A 16,965-nucleotide genomic window follows, 5' to 3' on the forward strand; every position below is an offset into this window, starting at 1 on the left:
AAAGCAGTAACAGATGGAGAACTGCACACACCATGAGACTAAGAAGAATGAATTTGACTTTGAACAACATTTGACATCCTCAAGCAGTCATAAAATCAACTTGTTTTACAATGACTTGACTGCAAAATGGAACTGATGAATATTTTTGAAAACCAGCAACATTGTTCTCTTTTACTTTAAAACTGTATAGAAGTTTTTGCAATTGCATCCCAAAGTCTTTCCTCCAAAAGCATTAGCTGCTTTATGACTTATATTTGTAGATCAGTTTGAATAGAGAATATATATATATATAGTCTTTCTTGGGACTGAATTTAAACAGTGTGATGCTAGACTAAGAACACAGTGATACAAATAAGCATAACAAAGCTGAAGAAGTCTTTGCTCAGAGATATTTTATCATTTAAGTAGATTGTCAAGGTCATTTACATTAGCAGATCCAGTCAGAAGATATTACATCTTAAATGCATCAGTGCCGGAAGGATGTCCCTGTCACCTTCCCTCATGTCTCAGAATGAAAATGTCTCTTTTAAACTTTCCTAACTTCTACTTCAGACCTGGAAAGTTATTTGTAGCTGTAAATGCTACTAATGTGATTACTCTCAGGCAGGTATCACAAGCTTGGGTGCTGCAGTACACAAAAATACTTCTTTGCACGAGTTATTTATAAGTGACCAAATTATTAAAAATGAGAAAATATTAATGCTTTCTTCCCCCAAACGTTTTCTTGTCAGTGTTTTGACTTTCATTCACCTTTAACATTTTCTTCAGTTTGGGGCAATAAACAGTTCTCTGCTGAAAATGTCACAAAAAGTTTAAACAGGGGAACAAAGAAAACCTGCACCATTTAAATCCAAAATAGGTGCATAAGGTATTGTTTAAACAAATCAAACCGCAGGTTGTAAAAGGAAATCATGAAGTAATCTCCACAGTGCAGGACTGCTACCAGCTCCAGGTATAAGACAGCATTAGACTGTAACTGTTTCTCTGCTGTAATTACAACAAACACATTTGCTGTTATACATCATATTTTTCAGTGTCCCTGGGTGGCAAAGGAGTTTTCTAAAACCAGTACTGCATTCAGCTTCAGGCAGAATCGTACTTTTTTTAAAATATTTTTTCTCCCACATCAGGAATTACTATTTTGTCTTGCACCCTCACAGTCATATTACAACTGAGAATTGGTGCAACAGACATATCAGCTTCAGATTAAAGGCACCTACACACTATGTAGTGAGCATATAGTTAATTTGACATCAGTGTTAATGATGCTGAGAGCCAGCACATAGGTATGCACTATGGTTTTCATTCTCAGAGCTCTTTTGACCAAAATACAAAGATGAAGGAATTCTGAAAACTGAGGACAGATGGACTTACGTTGAGCTTTGCCAGGTGATCTGACTGCTCCTTTATCAACAAGAGGTTATCAGCAAGAAGGAGTTATTTCACTCTGTGCCCACTGTGAGGCTGGGACAGTCTCAGCTTTATTCTGCTACAAACTGAGTAAGGCTGGTGAGAAAAGGGTCCACCAGAGAGGTGGTGAGTAGCTGACTGGTCTCTGGGAGCAATGCGGCATGGCTGAGGTGTGTTCTCAGGTGGTCCCGGACATGAACCTGTGAAACATGGGGCAAGGAAGCAGCAGCTTTCACACCAGGCGTGGGGACCTCCAAAGGCCAGGAACCACCACCCACAGGAGCACCTCCATTCCCAGGAGAGTGGAGTGGCAATGGGGAGACAGATATGTGGGGCTGCCTTTTTCCAAAGGCTGGACAGGGCACAGTAAGCACAGGGCAGAGCATAATGCAGCTATCCCTAAAGATTGACCAGCAACTCTAACCAGGAGTCCAACTGCAGACTTCCAGCTGAGGGTTTAAAAAAATAAATAAAAGAAGAAAACAGAGAACTGGAGAAGAAAACAAGACTCCAGCTGGCAGGATGATACTAAATGCTACAGAAAGAAGTATATTCATTTCCTCCTCCAACAAGAAGAAACAGAGAAAGCCTTTGAGATGCCATTACACAAAGCACCTGTTGCAAAGGACTGAGTAGAGATCTTTGTTAAAGTTTTATTTGCATTGCTTCAAGTTACTTGCTTGCATTTTTTTAAAGACCAAATTCCAGAACTGTGTAATCAAGATACATTCTTTGCATATGTAATTAATACAGTAATTTAGGTACCCAGCTTCTGTGATCTCATACATAAGAGTAACTGCTCATTAGGTAATTGCCTGCCTACCTGGTTTTTCCAGTGCAGTAGAATATATTTGGATGTTTACAGGCATGCTTGGTGCAGAGGAATGAAACCACAGGCAGAGTCAAAGAGAGAATGACAATCTTGACACTGTCAATGGGGCCCTGGAGTGACTGCCACTTCCTTATATGTCCCTTAAAAAGGACACAACAGTGCTTTTCGTTCTGCTGGAGACGTGAAGGCCAGTGTCATCTTCACTCCTCCTTCTGTTAACATCTGGACTGCTCTGTGTTACTGGATACATAGTGTTGGCATCCAGATCATCCACACACTCTGGACATGAAACCAAGCTTTCAGTGAACAATTACTAATGTCAACTATAAGCCTAGGTAGAAAGCAGTCATAAAAATGTCTATGCCCCATCCTGAAGAGGATTCTTTTAAATATGAACTTGAGACATGCAGAATTTCACTCCAGCTGAAGAAGGGCAAGCTTTTGCTTATAACGGATGGAAGAGTTGCTAAGGAATGCGAAATATATCTGTTTGCTCAAAGAGAGTCAGACAACTTATTTGCAAAATTTTACTTGGGGAAAAATAAAATATTTGTGACAGTAAAGTTAATGAAGTTTCCAGGACAAGAAGATGATTCACATTATTTTTATGGAAAAGGTTCATAATGTTGAACCTTTATCAGGTTTTATTTTGGTTACATCAGCAAGTATGTGGACTAGGACAGTAAGTACCAAGAACACAGTAATGTAGTGAAACTCTTCTGAAGGAATAAGCAAATAAAGCAGAAGAAATATTGAACATTGTTCTCTAATTCACCAGTTCAAGAATAATGATGCCTAAACACATCATTTGGCAGCCTTTTGTCCTTGTTTTGTGTGGGTTTCAATGACAGCTTGAAATACAGAGCAAAGGGAAGTTGGAAGTTTTGTTGTCTTAAAGCCCTTACCCTGGACGTTTGATCTGGGAAGAGACATGAGATGCTGAGGCATCAAGCAAAGGAATAATAAGCTCAGTGAAGACCTTGATTAAGAGGATGATTCCCACTCTATCATCACTTCCTCCTGATGCATGAATGTTAACGTTGTCTTCATAATTACAGTCCAAAGCAATTAGTAACATTTGCTTATTGCTTTGAGAATGCCAAATGTTAAGTGTTACTGCCTGCCAGACCCCTCATCCTTGACATGCGTCACATAAATTTGCCTCTAGCCCCTGTTTAAGAGCAGAGCATTCTTACCTCATCACCTGCCTGGCTGAGGTAATAGAAGTCTGTCACCAAGGATCCCACAGAAGTGTTGCAATAATTACAGCACTTTGTACTTTCATACCATCCTCCCACTGGGAATTTCTAGTGCTTAATAAACATTAGCTGAAACTTATGAATTTCCTATAATGTATGATCACTGTGATCTCTTTGCTTTAGGGGGACAGACACATGCTGATGAAGCCTCTTGAACAAAATGATAGAGCAAATCAATGACAGCTCCAGTAATAGATCCCAGACGCCCAGATCCTACATCCCATGTGCTAGATACTGGCTGGCTGTAGCACGCAGGCTGTTACCAGAACAGCCCTATGTGAGGTGCCCCACACCCCAGCAATATTCTTGCCTGCCAATCACTAACAATGTTCTAAAGAAGAAAATAAGGAAAGATTGAGTTTTCTGGGTTTTTTTAATCACACACAGCCCACCACATGAAAGGCATGTCAGTCATGGTCATCCAGTTCCCACGTGGATAAGGGTCCTCTACCCCATTTTAAGTGATAACACAAAGAGAACAAAGCATTACCTTCCTCTCCACCAGCAGAGTTTCTAACAGTCTCCCTTTCCTGGTCAGCCTGGTTGGAAACGGCGCTTCCACTTTTTGTCCTTCGAAGAACACTGAATGCCTTGTTTATTTTTTTAAAAGATCTGCTTGTTATAGTGGAGCGTTCAAAGTGTCGAGCTGCAACAGCAGGAAAACCCAAGTCAATACATTTCAGCAGTCCTGGGATAGCACCACATCATTTCTGCAGCTGTTGGCATAAAACAGGGCATAACATCAACAGCAAGGCTCCCTGCACTTCAGTTTTGTACCTGAGTCCAGCTGATACTCCAAGGTTGCACCCACTTGAATCTGAGTACAGTTATCCTACCTCTGTCCCACACCCTGGAATTGCCACCTTCCCTATCTGTTTTGCCAGCCAAATACAGAAATCTCCTGTGAGTGTTAAAGCCCGGGAAAGAATAATTCTCAGTCAAGACAGAATCAGCAGCAATCCTGTGAAAAAACACATATAAAAGGAAGAAGCACTGCCCTTCCCAAGCTATGTAAGTTTGACCAAAAAAAAAAAAAAAAGGTGGAAATTGTTGTCAAAATCTCTTCTTGAAAAAAGATGTGCACTACTGCCTTGAAATCCAGCAATGCTTCCAAATCTGCCAACGATAGCCAAAAAATTTAAAGATTATCAGGTGGGAGAGACTAGCTAAGTCACATCTTCTAACCTGGGTAAGGCAATACAAAAATAAAGTCATCATACTTCCAAAACAGGTCACTCTTCCACCCTGCTGAAGATATCTTCATGGCTGTTGATGTTCTGTTTCTTGGAGATCTGCATGCTAGCCAAACGTTGTAAACATTCAATACAACATTCCCTCAAACCAGACTACAGCCTCTAAACTCAGTAAAACTCGAGGGATTTAATTTCATTCTGGTGTTCTCTTCTTGAGCCCTCCCTTTTCTTGCTCCTCTAGCCCCATGCACACAAGAGGATAGCGCTGTTCATTTTCTAGTCTTCTTCAGCCTTTCATCCATTGTCCCAACATGCAGCTGGTGCAACACAAGGTGGGTGATTCATTTTGGCTTCAGAATCCTCAAATAAAAGTTTTAAACTCACCATTAATGCTTCTGAGTCTGCCTTTGGCCAGGTTACATTTTTCAAATATGACACTCAGAGTCGGGTGTAGTGTCACAGGGTGAAGGATCAAGGCAAGGTTTCCTGGTGCCATCTGTCCCTGGTTGTGCAGGACCAGGTCCTCCAAGCTGCACCTCCCTGGGAGGGTGGGAAACATCCCCCAAGCCCCCAAGGCCCTTCTTAAAGTTTGTTTTCCTGCAAATACTTGGCAAATGCCAAACACAGTTCCCAAAAGGCTTTTGGGTATGTGCCTATGGCATGGTCTATGAATGTTACTTGGGCCACCATGTTTTGTGAAGCCACTACACAGCTACAGCATCTCCCTGTGCCATCACACATGCCATTTGCTTTTCCAACTGATCTGACTTTCCTAGATAATCTTTAAGACCTGTGGTTTGCATGTGTGCAGCTAGTTTGTTTTCAGCTTGATGCTCCCCCCAGACATGTAAAATTAAAGCGTTCGCTCTCCCTTTTTTTTTTTTTTTTTAAAGCCTTCAACAACATATGTTTCACAGAAAATGAATGTTAAAGAGTCTACCATGCTCTGAAAACATCACTTTCAGATCTTACTTCTGGTTTGGTTGCTGCAATGCAGGTCTCCTGGACTGCTGCCTGACTGGCTGTCCTCCGAGGTGGGGCTGAAGGCTGGATTCACCAGTCCCGGCTCATCTGTCATTAAGGCAATGGCTGCAGCTGCTGAGAGCTCAGGACCCAGGGCAGCTACTTCTAAGCTGGAGCCATGGTCTGGAGAGCAGTCTTGGGAACGCCTCTTCCGTTCTTTAGTAAGGCCATAGTGCGATGCTCCTTTACATCTAAGGAGAAGAGAGGGAAAGAGAAACATGATAACAAGTTGAGTACTTACGGAAATTTTCTGTTGCCAAGGAATCACTTGGAGTACAAACTGTGATGATCATGATGGATGATGAAACATGGATGCTTAACAACAGGGAAAAATGCCAGATCCATCATGTTACACAGAATCAGAAAGAAAACTGCCCTTAAAAGTAGCTGAGTTACCACTTTACATGGAAAGACTACTGCTGGTCAAGAAAACTAGAGAACTGCAGCCTTGCATGTGGTCTCGTGTATAAATAGTGCAGATGCAAGAGGACAGGAATAGCAGGTGGCTAATTAAGCCAGAGGCTACAGTCTGTAATTTCCCCATCAGTGAAGTAGAGTGGGCTTGAGACCTGGTAGCTTCTCCAGGTCTGCTGGTGAAATAAAAGGTGCCTTACCCAGCCCTGCACCCTGAAAAACATTCCTGATCATCAAGGTGGTCACACCGGGACCACAGTGTTGTGATCTTTTGTGTAGGAGGCAGGGTCTGCCCTTCAGGTAGAGGCCTAGGCAATCCACAAAGGTAGGGCTGCAGGCAGCAGTTGAATGGAGATCACGTCCCCACATGGTTCCCATACAGCCCATTTACTACTTGAACTGCACCTGATGAACTGTTTTGAAATTCAACCAAGGAGATGGAGTTTTCAGCTCTGCTATACCAGCTCAGCTGAGACAGTAAATAGAGGTGTCATTGCCTTGATGGATGAAGAGGTGCAAGAGGTGGTGGGGTATCACACTGACTCTTCAGCCCTGCCAGAGCCAAGAAGGGAGCACAGGGCTCCCACTGAAGGACTGAGCGTGGGTCCTCAGACCAAGGTTCTTGGGACAGTCTGGGCCTTCATGAGTTTGGGGAACTCAAGGCTGGTTCTAAAATAATTCCAGAGGAAAATCCAAATCATAAATCCTGACCTGACCTCCTCAATGACAAAATCCTCTGTTTCTGGTGGACACATGCATATTCCCATATGCTGAAGATACAGCATTACAAGAGGCAAATTACAAGCCTGCTTTGAAACAACTTACTGTCCCAACTATCTGCTCTAGATATCATCCTAGACAGCAGAGGCATGGCCATGCATGGCATTTCTTTCTTAAGACTTGTTAAAGAAAGTCACTTGAATGAAATTAAAGGTCGCTGTGCTCTTCATGAGTCAGTATTTAATTAAAGCTATTATTTTATATGAAGAGACAAAGTGGCCCAGGGACACAGCACCTGTGACTTTTTGCCAGCACCACTTCTGCCCAGTGCCTACCCACTAGAACCTCATTCACTGCTTTAAAAAGAAAAATCTTCCTTTTAATCCTAATTTAATGAGCTTGGCCTACTTTTGGTTACTGTTACCTCTTCTTAGCAAAGGCTAACTGATAGCTTTCATAAAAGTGCCATGTAGGACAAACTCACAGAAATAGCTTCAGAAACCCTTAGGGACAGAAAACTCTTTGTCCCATATGGCATGCACAGAAGGCAATGCACAATACATACAGTACACAACGCTAGTGGGTTAAGTATCAGAAAAAGTAGTAGTACACTGAACAGAGGCCTTGGAATAAAAGTGATTTATGGAAAGAGTTCCTGGGATAGAAAGATGAGATTGAGGACAAGTCACAGAGCTCTCTATCAGCTTTGGAGCAGCAGTTTAATTTCCCTTACGGTATTGGCTTTTTATGAGACAACTGAATTCAAAACATTTTTAGCACAAAATTATGATTGACCATAATTTACCATCATTTACCTCATACTAATTCTGACAACTTTTGTCTTAAAGAGGCAAAAGAAAACCAACGCAAACTGTATCATATTGATGCAACTGTGTAAGGGCTTTGTATATGCTTTAAGGTTTGGACGGGAATGGTTGTGGCAGAAGTTATTTCTGATATTTTTCACAAGCAAAATGAAGTGTCTCAAAAGAAAATGTTTGATGTTCTCAAAAGACAATCTGCCTTACGGAGATGCTACAAAGATTCAGAATATGATAAGAGATATTCCTACTCCACATTTTATTTTATTTGTCTGTCTCTGTGCCAGCAAAGTTTCAGTAGCTGATGTTGGAGCACCAGCCTTGTGGATGGGTCCTCAAAAGCGGATCTTCTCTATTTTTGGTGTGTTGCATGAAGATCAACATGAAGATGAGAAGTGACTCTGCCCAAAGATTCCTAGCTACACAGATTGATTCAACAGCTGCCTGGTGTCCGTCTGCACCTCACCTTCCATGGAAATTCTCACTCACTGCTTCTGGCTGTGCTGCAGATACCCAGTCAACAGCAATGAACAGAAGACAGTCACTTTGAATGTAGAGAGGGCTGACACACTTTAAGATGTGGCTTATTGGAGAAGACAAGTTGTCATGATACAAAGCACAAGGCATATCTTTCTAACTCTGCCAGAAATAGTTAAAAGAGAACCAAAGCTCTTCAAGTATGACCACCGAAGTTATTTCTCAAATAATTGTGGCAGGCATAAATGAACACAAATCAAGCCCTCTTTCCTCCGATTAACAGAGTGTCCTTGAAGAAGAAAAAAAAGAGTCCCAAGCCCTCAAACTTGTAATAAAATCCACAACAGCATCTCTTCACTTTCATTGTTTTCCTTATGCTGACACTGCTGTGATAACAGAAAACAGAAGAGATGACTAAGTGGAATCATATTTATAGTGTCTCAGCTACATTTTTCCATATGGTTGGATCTGGCTCCCAGAAAAGAGAGATCCATAAACCAGCTACATGCCAGTACTAATTATCTCTTTCACTGTGATTATTAATCAGCTGTCTGATTTACAGCTGGAAGAGCAGGATAACTGATTAACATAGGCCAGTCAGAAAGCAAACCCAACATTGTCTGGTGACCAAGGTGAACTACAGATTTATGCTCCTTCTCAGTCACACTGGACAATGAGTACATCTGTGCAGCTATATGATACCGAAACAATTTGAAGGCCAAAACTGAGCCAGATGAACAGACATGAAGAATGTGTTGTACAGTTCAGTACAGTAGTGTCACTAGGTGCATCCAGGAAATACAAAAAGTAGTTTCTTCTGCTTGCACAGCCTCTTTTATGAAATGTGCTGTCCTAAATCCTGGCTGTATGAGCTAACCACCAGGCAGTGGCAGGGCAGTGGTGGCTGATGAGACTTCACCCAGGGATGAAATTCTGACTGGCATCAACACAGGTGGCCACAGGGCAAGCCTTGCCCCATGCCCTGCTCCACATGTCAGGCTTCAGAAGCAGCACATCCCAGGTGCTGGAGCCAAGAGATCCAAAACCCCGTGGCTGCCTTAACTTGGTTCTACCACTAGTAAAAACAAGCTTTGGTCAAGGACAGTAGAAACATTTCTATGTCATTTGCAAATTCAAATGAAAACAGTCGTTTGAAAACAAAGATGCGTTTTCCTTGAAGCATCCTGGTGGGAAAGGAGGGCCTGAAAGTAACATTGACCTCAAGGATCTCCATTACACAGATGGACACAGGGGCAAAACATAAAGGCAAAACATAAACAAGGACAACTGTATGGATTTTTTCATTTCACTTCTAGTGATATAAATGAAAAAATATCACAGGTAAAAAATATGTGTATGTATTTATAATGTATTCGCTCTTTTAAAAACACCCTGCTTTCTGTCTGTGTCACCTCACAGGCTATCCCTCTTTCTCCCTGTCTCACACCTGACACCTTGGGCAGGAAATGGGAAAAAAGTGAATCTAGAGAGTGATGGTGCTTGTGAGCCAGGTCTGGCACAAATAAACAGAGCAGAAGCTCTCCCTGCTCAGTTCCAGCAGTGCTTTCCTAATCTCACTTCCATCATCCTTGTATTTTTGTGCTGTTTTGCTTTAGTGCAGCAGCAATAGACACATTGTCTAAGTGAAATTAAGAATAATGTATACAAAGCACTCAGAATTGCCCAGCAGAAGAAAATACTGCTTAATAGGCTGTCATTGCTGATCTAAAGCTAAACCCTGATCAGGGTAGACGAGTATGTTTCAGCTATGCCCTCACTGCAAGCAGGCTCATCCTTGTGTAATTTGGTCTTCATGCAAGCCGGGATCAGAAATACCAACAGTGTGTATCGCACCCCAGCCCCACCACACAAACTCTCCTGATGTTCTGGTACCCCTGAACTGATCCAGTGGAAAGGCTGGTGGAGAAACTGAAGGTGACCAACAAGGAGCATCCTGGATAACCTGGTGTTGATAACCTCACTTGTGAGACCCTGGTGAGACTCCTGCTGCATCTGGAAAGGAAGCTGGGGAATTTGGAGAGGTTGACTCACAAGAAGGTGTTGCCAATTCCTGCCCCACAGGAACCATTCACTCTGTGTGTGCATCAGCAGTGACTGTAGCCCAAACATAACCCAAATATCAGCCATATGGATTTCAGGCCAAACACCCAAACCCTAAAGATTTCTGCAGCTCCATCATAAAGGAGTGGACTGACTTGATGAATTGAATTTTCAGGCAGAGATGATACCAACTCTTCTGATCTTACTTTTGCCAAAAGAGCACTGGGAACTGGATCCAAAACTAAAAAGGAGAGAGGCAGCTAAACTCCAACCAAATTCTATGTTACAGATTTAAGCTAAAACATATCAAATGCACAGTCTCCCTTCCAGACCAACCATACTGGTGCTTAAGAGGTCAGAGACATCAACATCTTCAGCAGTGAAGGTGACCAATACCCTGATGCCGTTTACACCCAGTGATGTTGTATCATCCTTGCTCAGAAATTCTGTGAACCCTGGTCCTATGTGCAAATTTCCTCTCTTTTGCCATACATGAAAATAAATTCTGGAACTGAGAGCTTAACAGCAATGCTTTTTACTTGGTAACTCTGAGTTCTTGCAAGGTTTAACCACTCATGAATGTTGCATATGAAAAAAGCTTCATAAATAAGTACCCGATTTGGTTTTTTAAAATGCATTTGCCTTTTCTGCTTTTTATAAAGGATTGTGTCATGTCAAGCACATTCCTCAAGATATTGTAATCACCATCTATGGCTAGGAAGGTTCTGCCTACATTAAACCTTCCTCAATATTCATAAAGAAGGGGATGAGCTGTTTAAAAAGCAAAGCTTAAACTCCTGGATTAGTTTCCAGCCAAAACCAGGCTGCAAAAACCTTGTCTAAACTAAATGCAACTAGAAACCAGGCTGTTCTCTGCACCTTGGTTTAATGATTTTTTTAATTTACCAATCTTAATTGGAAACCATTGAATTTCATAATGCCAGCAACATTTCTAGATGCTCACCACTGCTCTTCTGTGTACTCTGTACCCTTGGCATTGATCCACTTAGGTATCCTTTCCCTGATGATCTTCCACTGTCAGAGGCTTGCCATCTTGTTTGTGCGGGAAAAAAAAACATTCATTTTTTGCCTAAGTTGGAAATTGTACCAATTACTCTTACTCTTTCACTTCAATAGCCCTAAAAACAAAAGCCTTTTAGAGACTGCTTCCTGACACCTGGGGCATCGGGGCTGACTGGGAGGGAGATGCGGGCCAGAGGCCTGACCTCCGTTGCCTCCAGAGGGTTGAGGATGAGTGATCCTGTCTTACACTTCCATAAACACCGCTCTGCTCTATGTCATGATGGAGATAGTTACAATAGAAGTTCAGATGAGGCAAATGGTTTCTCTGTCTAACTGTCAGAGAGATTTTCTCATGTTCTTTGATCTCTATTGTCAGAGACCTTTGCTAAAGTATAAACATATAGTAGATTTAGTGGTTCTATATTTCTGCATTACTACTCTACAAATATTTATAAAGGTACTCATAACATCTATTTCTGTAACCTAAAGTTATTTAGCGTAAATACTTTCCCACAAGATAGGAAAAACCTCTCAAATATCTATTTTTTTCAGTTTAATTTCTGCATATCCCTGTTACGGTTTCCTAAGGATTTTACATGGGTTTTGTTTTAATTAAACCATCATAATTCAACAAACTCTGGAACTGCCTGACTAGCAAAGCCTAAAGCTGTGCTGTGTCCTACCTGTAAAGATCTGACCCCAGAGAAGGGCTGTCATTTTTAAAACATTTTTGCACTATGATGCTGTAAAACAAAATATATTTCTATGTTACATAAGGAATGCATGCAGGAGTATTTGTGTACTTACAGTTCCACGTCAACTATGTTGTACATATTTCAGTGCACCACTAATAAAAGGAGTTCTAGTTCCCAGAGATTATGAAAAAAGGTTTTCTAAGCATATGAAGAAAATATATATTGAGTGTTCTTTATAATTACTATGTTCGTCATCAACTACAGTGATGTACTCCTATTTCAGTGATTTGGTTGCTGAGAAGGAGGGTCAAGCATGGCTAATGATTTTGGTACAGGCCCTTGAAAGTATTTTGCATTGGTGAAGAATGGAACTGTAGTTCAGATTTTAGTTCCCACAGTTCCCAAAACTACTGATGGACAGACAGCCAGTGCCAGACAAAAACTGAACAAGAATTCAGTGGAAAACAATTCCCCATTTTAAATTTGACTGCTCATACTGAGGGAAGGGAGGAATCTCCAGATTTCTTACTAGTTTTCAGAAGAGTTGAAAGAACTTGGATCACATTTTTATTCTTAAATAAATCATAGAGATTAAACTTCATGTACAGGCTACCAAAGTATCATGTAACATGTGGTCATGTTTAAGCTTTTTTCCCCCTTTTTAAAAAATCAAAAAGTTGTATTTCAACCACCATATATTATGACATCTTTAGTGGCCCATTAACCATTATCATGGGAACAGGGAATTGGAAGAAATAGGTAAACAATACTAGTTGCCTGCAATTGTGGACAAAAATCATGACTGGGATTATTGTGCAATGATCCAAGTTGTTGTTGGGATTGTGTACAAACTGTTGGTCCAGTTCATGTTCTTTCTTTACCCTGACACTTCTTCCAGGCCATTACTCTGTCACTGATGATTTTGACACTACAACTGTACTGATTTCTTTTCAAGATTCAAGCACCGTTTCAAGTTCTAGTCTTAAGCCATTCCAACAAATTGCAGCTGTCTTACATATAGGAGAACAGAATGGTAAATTGCTAGAGACAGCTGGTGGGGAAGTTAGCATACAGGCTGGAAATGCCAACTTTTTTTATGGATTAACACAGCTTCTGTATTGTCCCTGACACAACTACTACTTTAGAGAAGCTAATATTCACAGTTGACTTTGTAGCTTTACATCCTTTGCCCAAGCCACCAATGCTCTGAGAATGCAGAAGAATGTCAGCAGCCTGTTTCCACTGCTCACATAAGACATGGCCTTGGGTTGCTGCTACTTCTACCTTTTCCAATGCTTCCTTTAAATGTAATGCTTTTAGAGCACAAGTAGACCTTGAGCAACAAAAATGAGGAACTAAGCAGAGTGGAAGACTGTAGTCAGCCTATCAGTCATTATTTGCTCCTAGATTACTATAAACAAATATTTGTCATCATAGGAAAGTTACTGGCCAGAAGTACAGAACTAGAGTGATCTTGCGTGATGCAAAACAACAGAAGTATTTATTTACAGTGAACTTATTGAAACACTGAAGCTCCCCAAGAGTAATCTACATATCTCATGCAGCCTACTTACACCATCTGACACAAACAGGGAAAACAGAGGAGTAGCACTCTTGGTGGGTGCTCAGGTACTGACACAGCAAGGAACTTATGAGTACCTGGGCAGGAGATTCAGAGCAAAGTAAGAGGGAAAAATAAGATACATGGGACTAGCATTTTCGACCTGGTAAGAGCCTGTAAACCTTCTAGTGCTTTTAGCATTTAGCATATAAATACATCATTTAAACCCACTAATCCTGTTCAAGTGCTATATTAAAGTCCTAAAGTAATAAAACCTCCTCTTGACTTCAGCAAAGGTGGAGCTTGATGAAAGCTTTACCAGGTACTTGCATCACCTTCCAGAATTGCATCATTTTCTATATAACACACTTAAAAGCTTCAGCCTTCCCCACTCTTGAAGAAGAATAAAACTCAAACATTGTTCTGAAAGAAAGTAAGAAAACAAATTAGAAAGACCCTTGAGAGGTTTCTTCATGGAAAACTTGGGTACTTATTGATAGCTGTATATTCTTTTGTCTACAGATGGCATGCATGAGGGAGAAATCACATGCAATGACTGTCAATTGTTTATTTGGGAAGCAACATGAGACCTGCCATCACCAACTGTTGGCTTCATATCTGGTTTTCAAGTCCACCCAAGACTGCTAAAAGAACAGCACTGGTACTCTGCAAGCGGCCTTGACCACTGATTTTACTTGATACAAATAAAATAATAATATTACCCTTTTACAGTAGGAATTGATATCATATGTAATGAGACTGCAGCAGAATCATTGCATATATTCCTTATTTAGAACTTTTAACTGAAAAACCAGCCTAAGGAAAAATCACAGCATATATCTACAAATGCTCAAAAAATGTTAATGCTGTTAAAATCTCATTATTTCTGTCACAAATAACTTGTTCAAGGACAAAGACATTCTTAAAGCTTTGCAATGCTATACCTCATAATATCACACAATCCAATACACTGCATTTTTCAATGTGTGAATACACATATAATTAGTGTTAAGAATAAGCATTCAATCTGTTGATTCATGTGTTTTTCATGTTTATGGTTCAGTGTTTTGATCGCCGGATTATATTCAACAGGTATAACTAGTCTCCTGGAACTTGGTATCTCACCACTGTCTTCCCTTCCTACCACCCCACCTATACTATAAAAACTTTATGATGCAGTGAGCAAAATATGCTTGCAATGGGACAAGGGGGTCTTAGTTTTTTAACAAGAGTGACAGTATCAGCATAACCCAATTCTTGCAGCTACAGACAGAAGAGCCTGCCAGAGAGAAACTTTGCATTTACACATACTTAGCACGCATTTATTTTAAAAATAAAACTAATCGTGGTATCTGCTATGTCACGGACTCAACAAGCCAGCATTACTAAGAGCAGGTTTGAGGTGTCTCTTTGCACAACGCGATGACACAGACACAGTCTCTAGACCTAAAATAATTGAAGGGGAACACTGTGTTCAATTTTAAGATGTTTTCAACGAGGGTTTGGGTTTATTAATATGTTCCCTGTTGGAATTTGAAATTATAGGAGACAATGGGGCTGCAGTCAGTAAATAACGAATGCTGTCTTTATACCCTCTTATTGACAGAACATGCTATGGGCAGCCACCCACAGCTCTAGCTCTGGTGGCACTTGTCTCTGACCTCAGCAACTCAAAAGTCACATAGGATCCCTTTTAGGTCAGCATGGGTGTCTACATTACATCTCTAACACATCCTGGTACACATCAAGATCTGAACATACACTTGCTTCCTCATGGGGAAGGTCAGAAAAAGGTTTCAGCACGCCTTCTCAGAATTTGAAAAACCACAGAGATCCCTGTCAGATGACCATCTGAGTGTTGAGCAAACATCTCTGCCATCATGGCTAACTAGAGTCTCAAGATGTCACAAATGTTTCCCATTTTAAAAGGTAGTTCTCCTGTCTTATCAAATCCAATGTCTGATATTCAGCGAGGACACCAAAGGAGTCCTATAAGAAGTGAACTGCGTATGACCTATGAATCACCATGTTTTAAAACCCTAAAACATGGGCTTCTTGTAGGGGTGAGGAAGGAAGAGTACAACATTTCCTGGTGTATCTCAGAGCTCAGTTTCCAGGATTTAAGTCTAAATGAGTATTGACACTGGCATAAGAAGTACATGTGTTATGCTATTGAGAAAATATCTCATTACACTATTTTTTTTGTGAAGATAACATAGCCAACAGTACATTTCACTCGAGAAACATCATTCTGGCTTCTAACCCTCCTGACTCTGCAGCCTTCTTTGCACATATGGCTGGCTGGAAGAGGATGGATCAGAGGGACATTGTGAGCCAGTTTTCAGAACAAAACTCCCCAAACCCATTGGGCATGCAAAATCTTCACTGCTTGTGGTTTTATGGGTTCCACCCAGTTGAATATAAAATATTTCAGTGAGATATTTCACCCTCCCATTAAAATAAACACACATTGTAAAAACATTTAAAGGCTCCAGAAAGTCCATGTCCAGCCACAGCACAAGTATGGCTGGAATGTTGTTTACGGTCATCTGAGAGCTCACATGGTAGGAAATACTCACTTATGCTGTAAAAATTGTGAAAACCACTTTTTTTTTTTTTAAAAATCACTTTCTTAACAGAACTATCAGAAATACTTTTAACCCAAACTCCTGTATCCAAATCTGAAAAAAGACCAGTTCACTCACTCTTCTCTCTACATAGCTGCCTCTACAGGCAGTGCTGTGCTCAATATCACAGAAAGCATAAAAAAAACATAGCAGTGCAGTTTCCCTCCTGTTGTACATGGACCACTGTCAGCTCTTGCTTGGCAAGGGAGGATGATGGAGCTCACACTCTCACACCTCAGTTTTCAAGAGTGCTCTAAACACTAAAGCTCAGGTCAGGTTGGGGTAAGGCTAATCTCTGCTCCTCCCACTGAAGTTTATTCAGAGAGGCAGGTTAAGCAAGAGCGATCACAGTGCTGTCATCAAATGAAAAACCAGCACCTGGGGAAGGAGAGTCTGAGTCCTTCTTCAAAGGTTGCTGTGGCTTTTCACCTGAAGTTGGGAGAAGTTCCTAAGAAAAGGCACTGTCCTCTGTTAGTTCAGCCAGTATCTTGGGGAAAACTTGGCAATACTATCTAGGCACACAAGCCTTTCTTCAGTCTGGAGCTGAAGAAATAACCTTAAAGGCTTCAGTTACAGGCTGAGAAACTCTCCATAAAATTGTGCCTTGTTTTCTTAGACCACCAGGATATAACTGATGAATCAAGGAATAAAATACATAAACTAGGGTGAAAGCTGGAATCCAACCCTGAAAACCCCTAATTACAAGAGATGCCTTCAAAGTGGGTACTGTATTACCAACATAATGGATTTCCCTGACAAAAGCAAGTATCCTAGAATCATAGAAGAGCCTAGGTTTGAAATGACCCCAAAAGATCATGTGACCTAATCTTTCATGGGAAGGGAAACCTA

At 40.9% G+C, this 16,965-nt stretch overlaps 1 protein-coding gene across 3 annotated transcripts in view; it reads right to left on the bottom strand.

Annotated features, from left to right (window-relative positions):
• LNX1 (ligand of numb-protein X 1) overlaps positions 1-16,965 on the bottom strand; it is a 77,826-nt gene that overhangs the window by 30,160 nt on the left and 30,701 nt on the right. For all 3 annotated transcript variants that reach the window (XM_074904803.1, XM_074904805.1, XM_074904804.1), the window contains 2 exons: positions 5,667-5,908; positions 3,992-4,147 (listed from right to left, as the gene is read on the bottom strand). In XM_074904803.1, the coding sequence (XP_074760904.1) occupies positions 3,992-4,147; positions 5,667-5,908 (398 nt within the window). The remainder of the gene's footprint in view (positions 1-3,991; positions 4,148-5,666; positions 5,909-16,965) is intronic.

Source organism: Athene noctua, chromosome 4 (genome assembly GCF_965140245.1).
Source record: "Athene noctua chromosome 4, bAthNoc1.hap1.1, whole genome shotgun sequence".
Taxonomy (NCBI): Eukaryota; Metazoa; Chordata; class Aves; order Strigiformes; family Strigidae; genus Athene; species Athene noctua.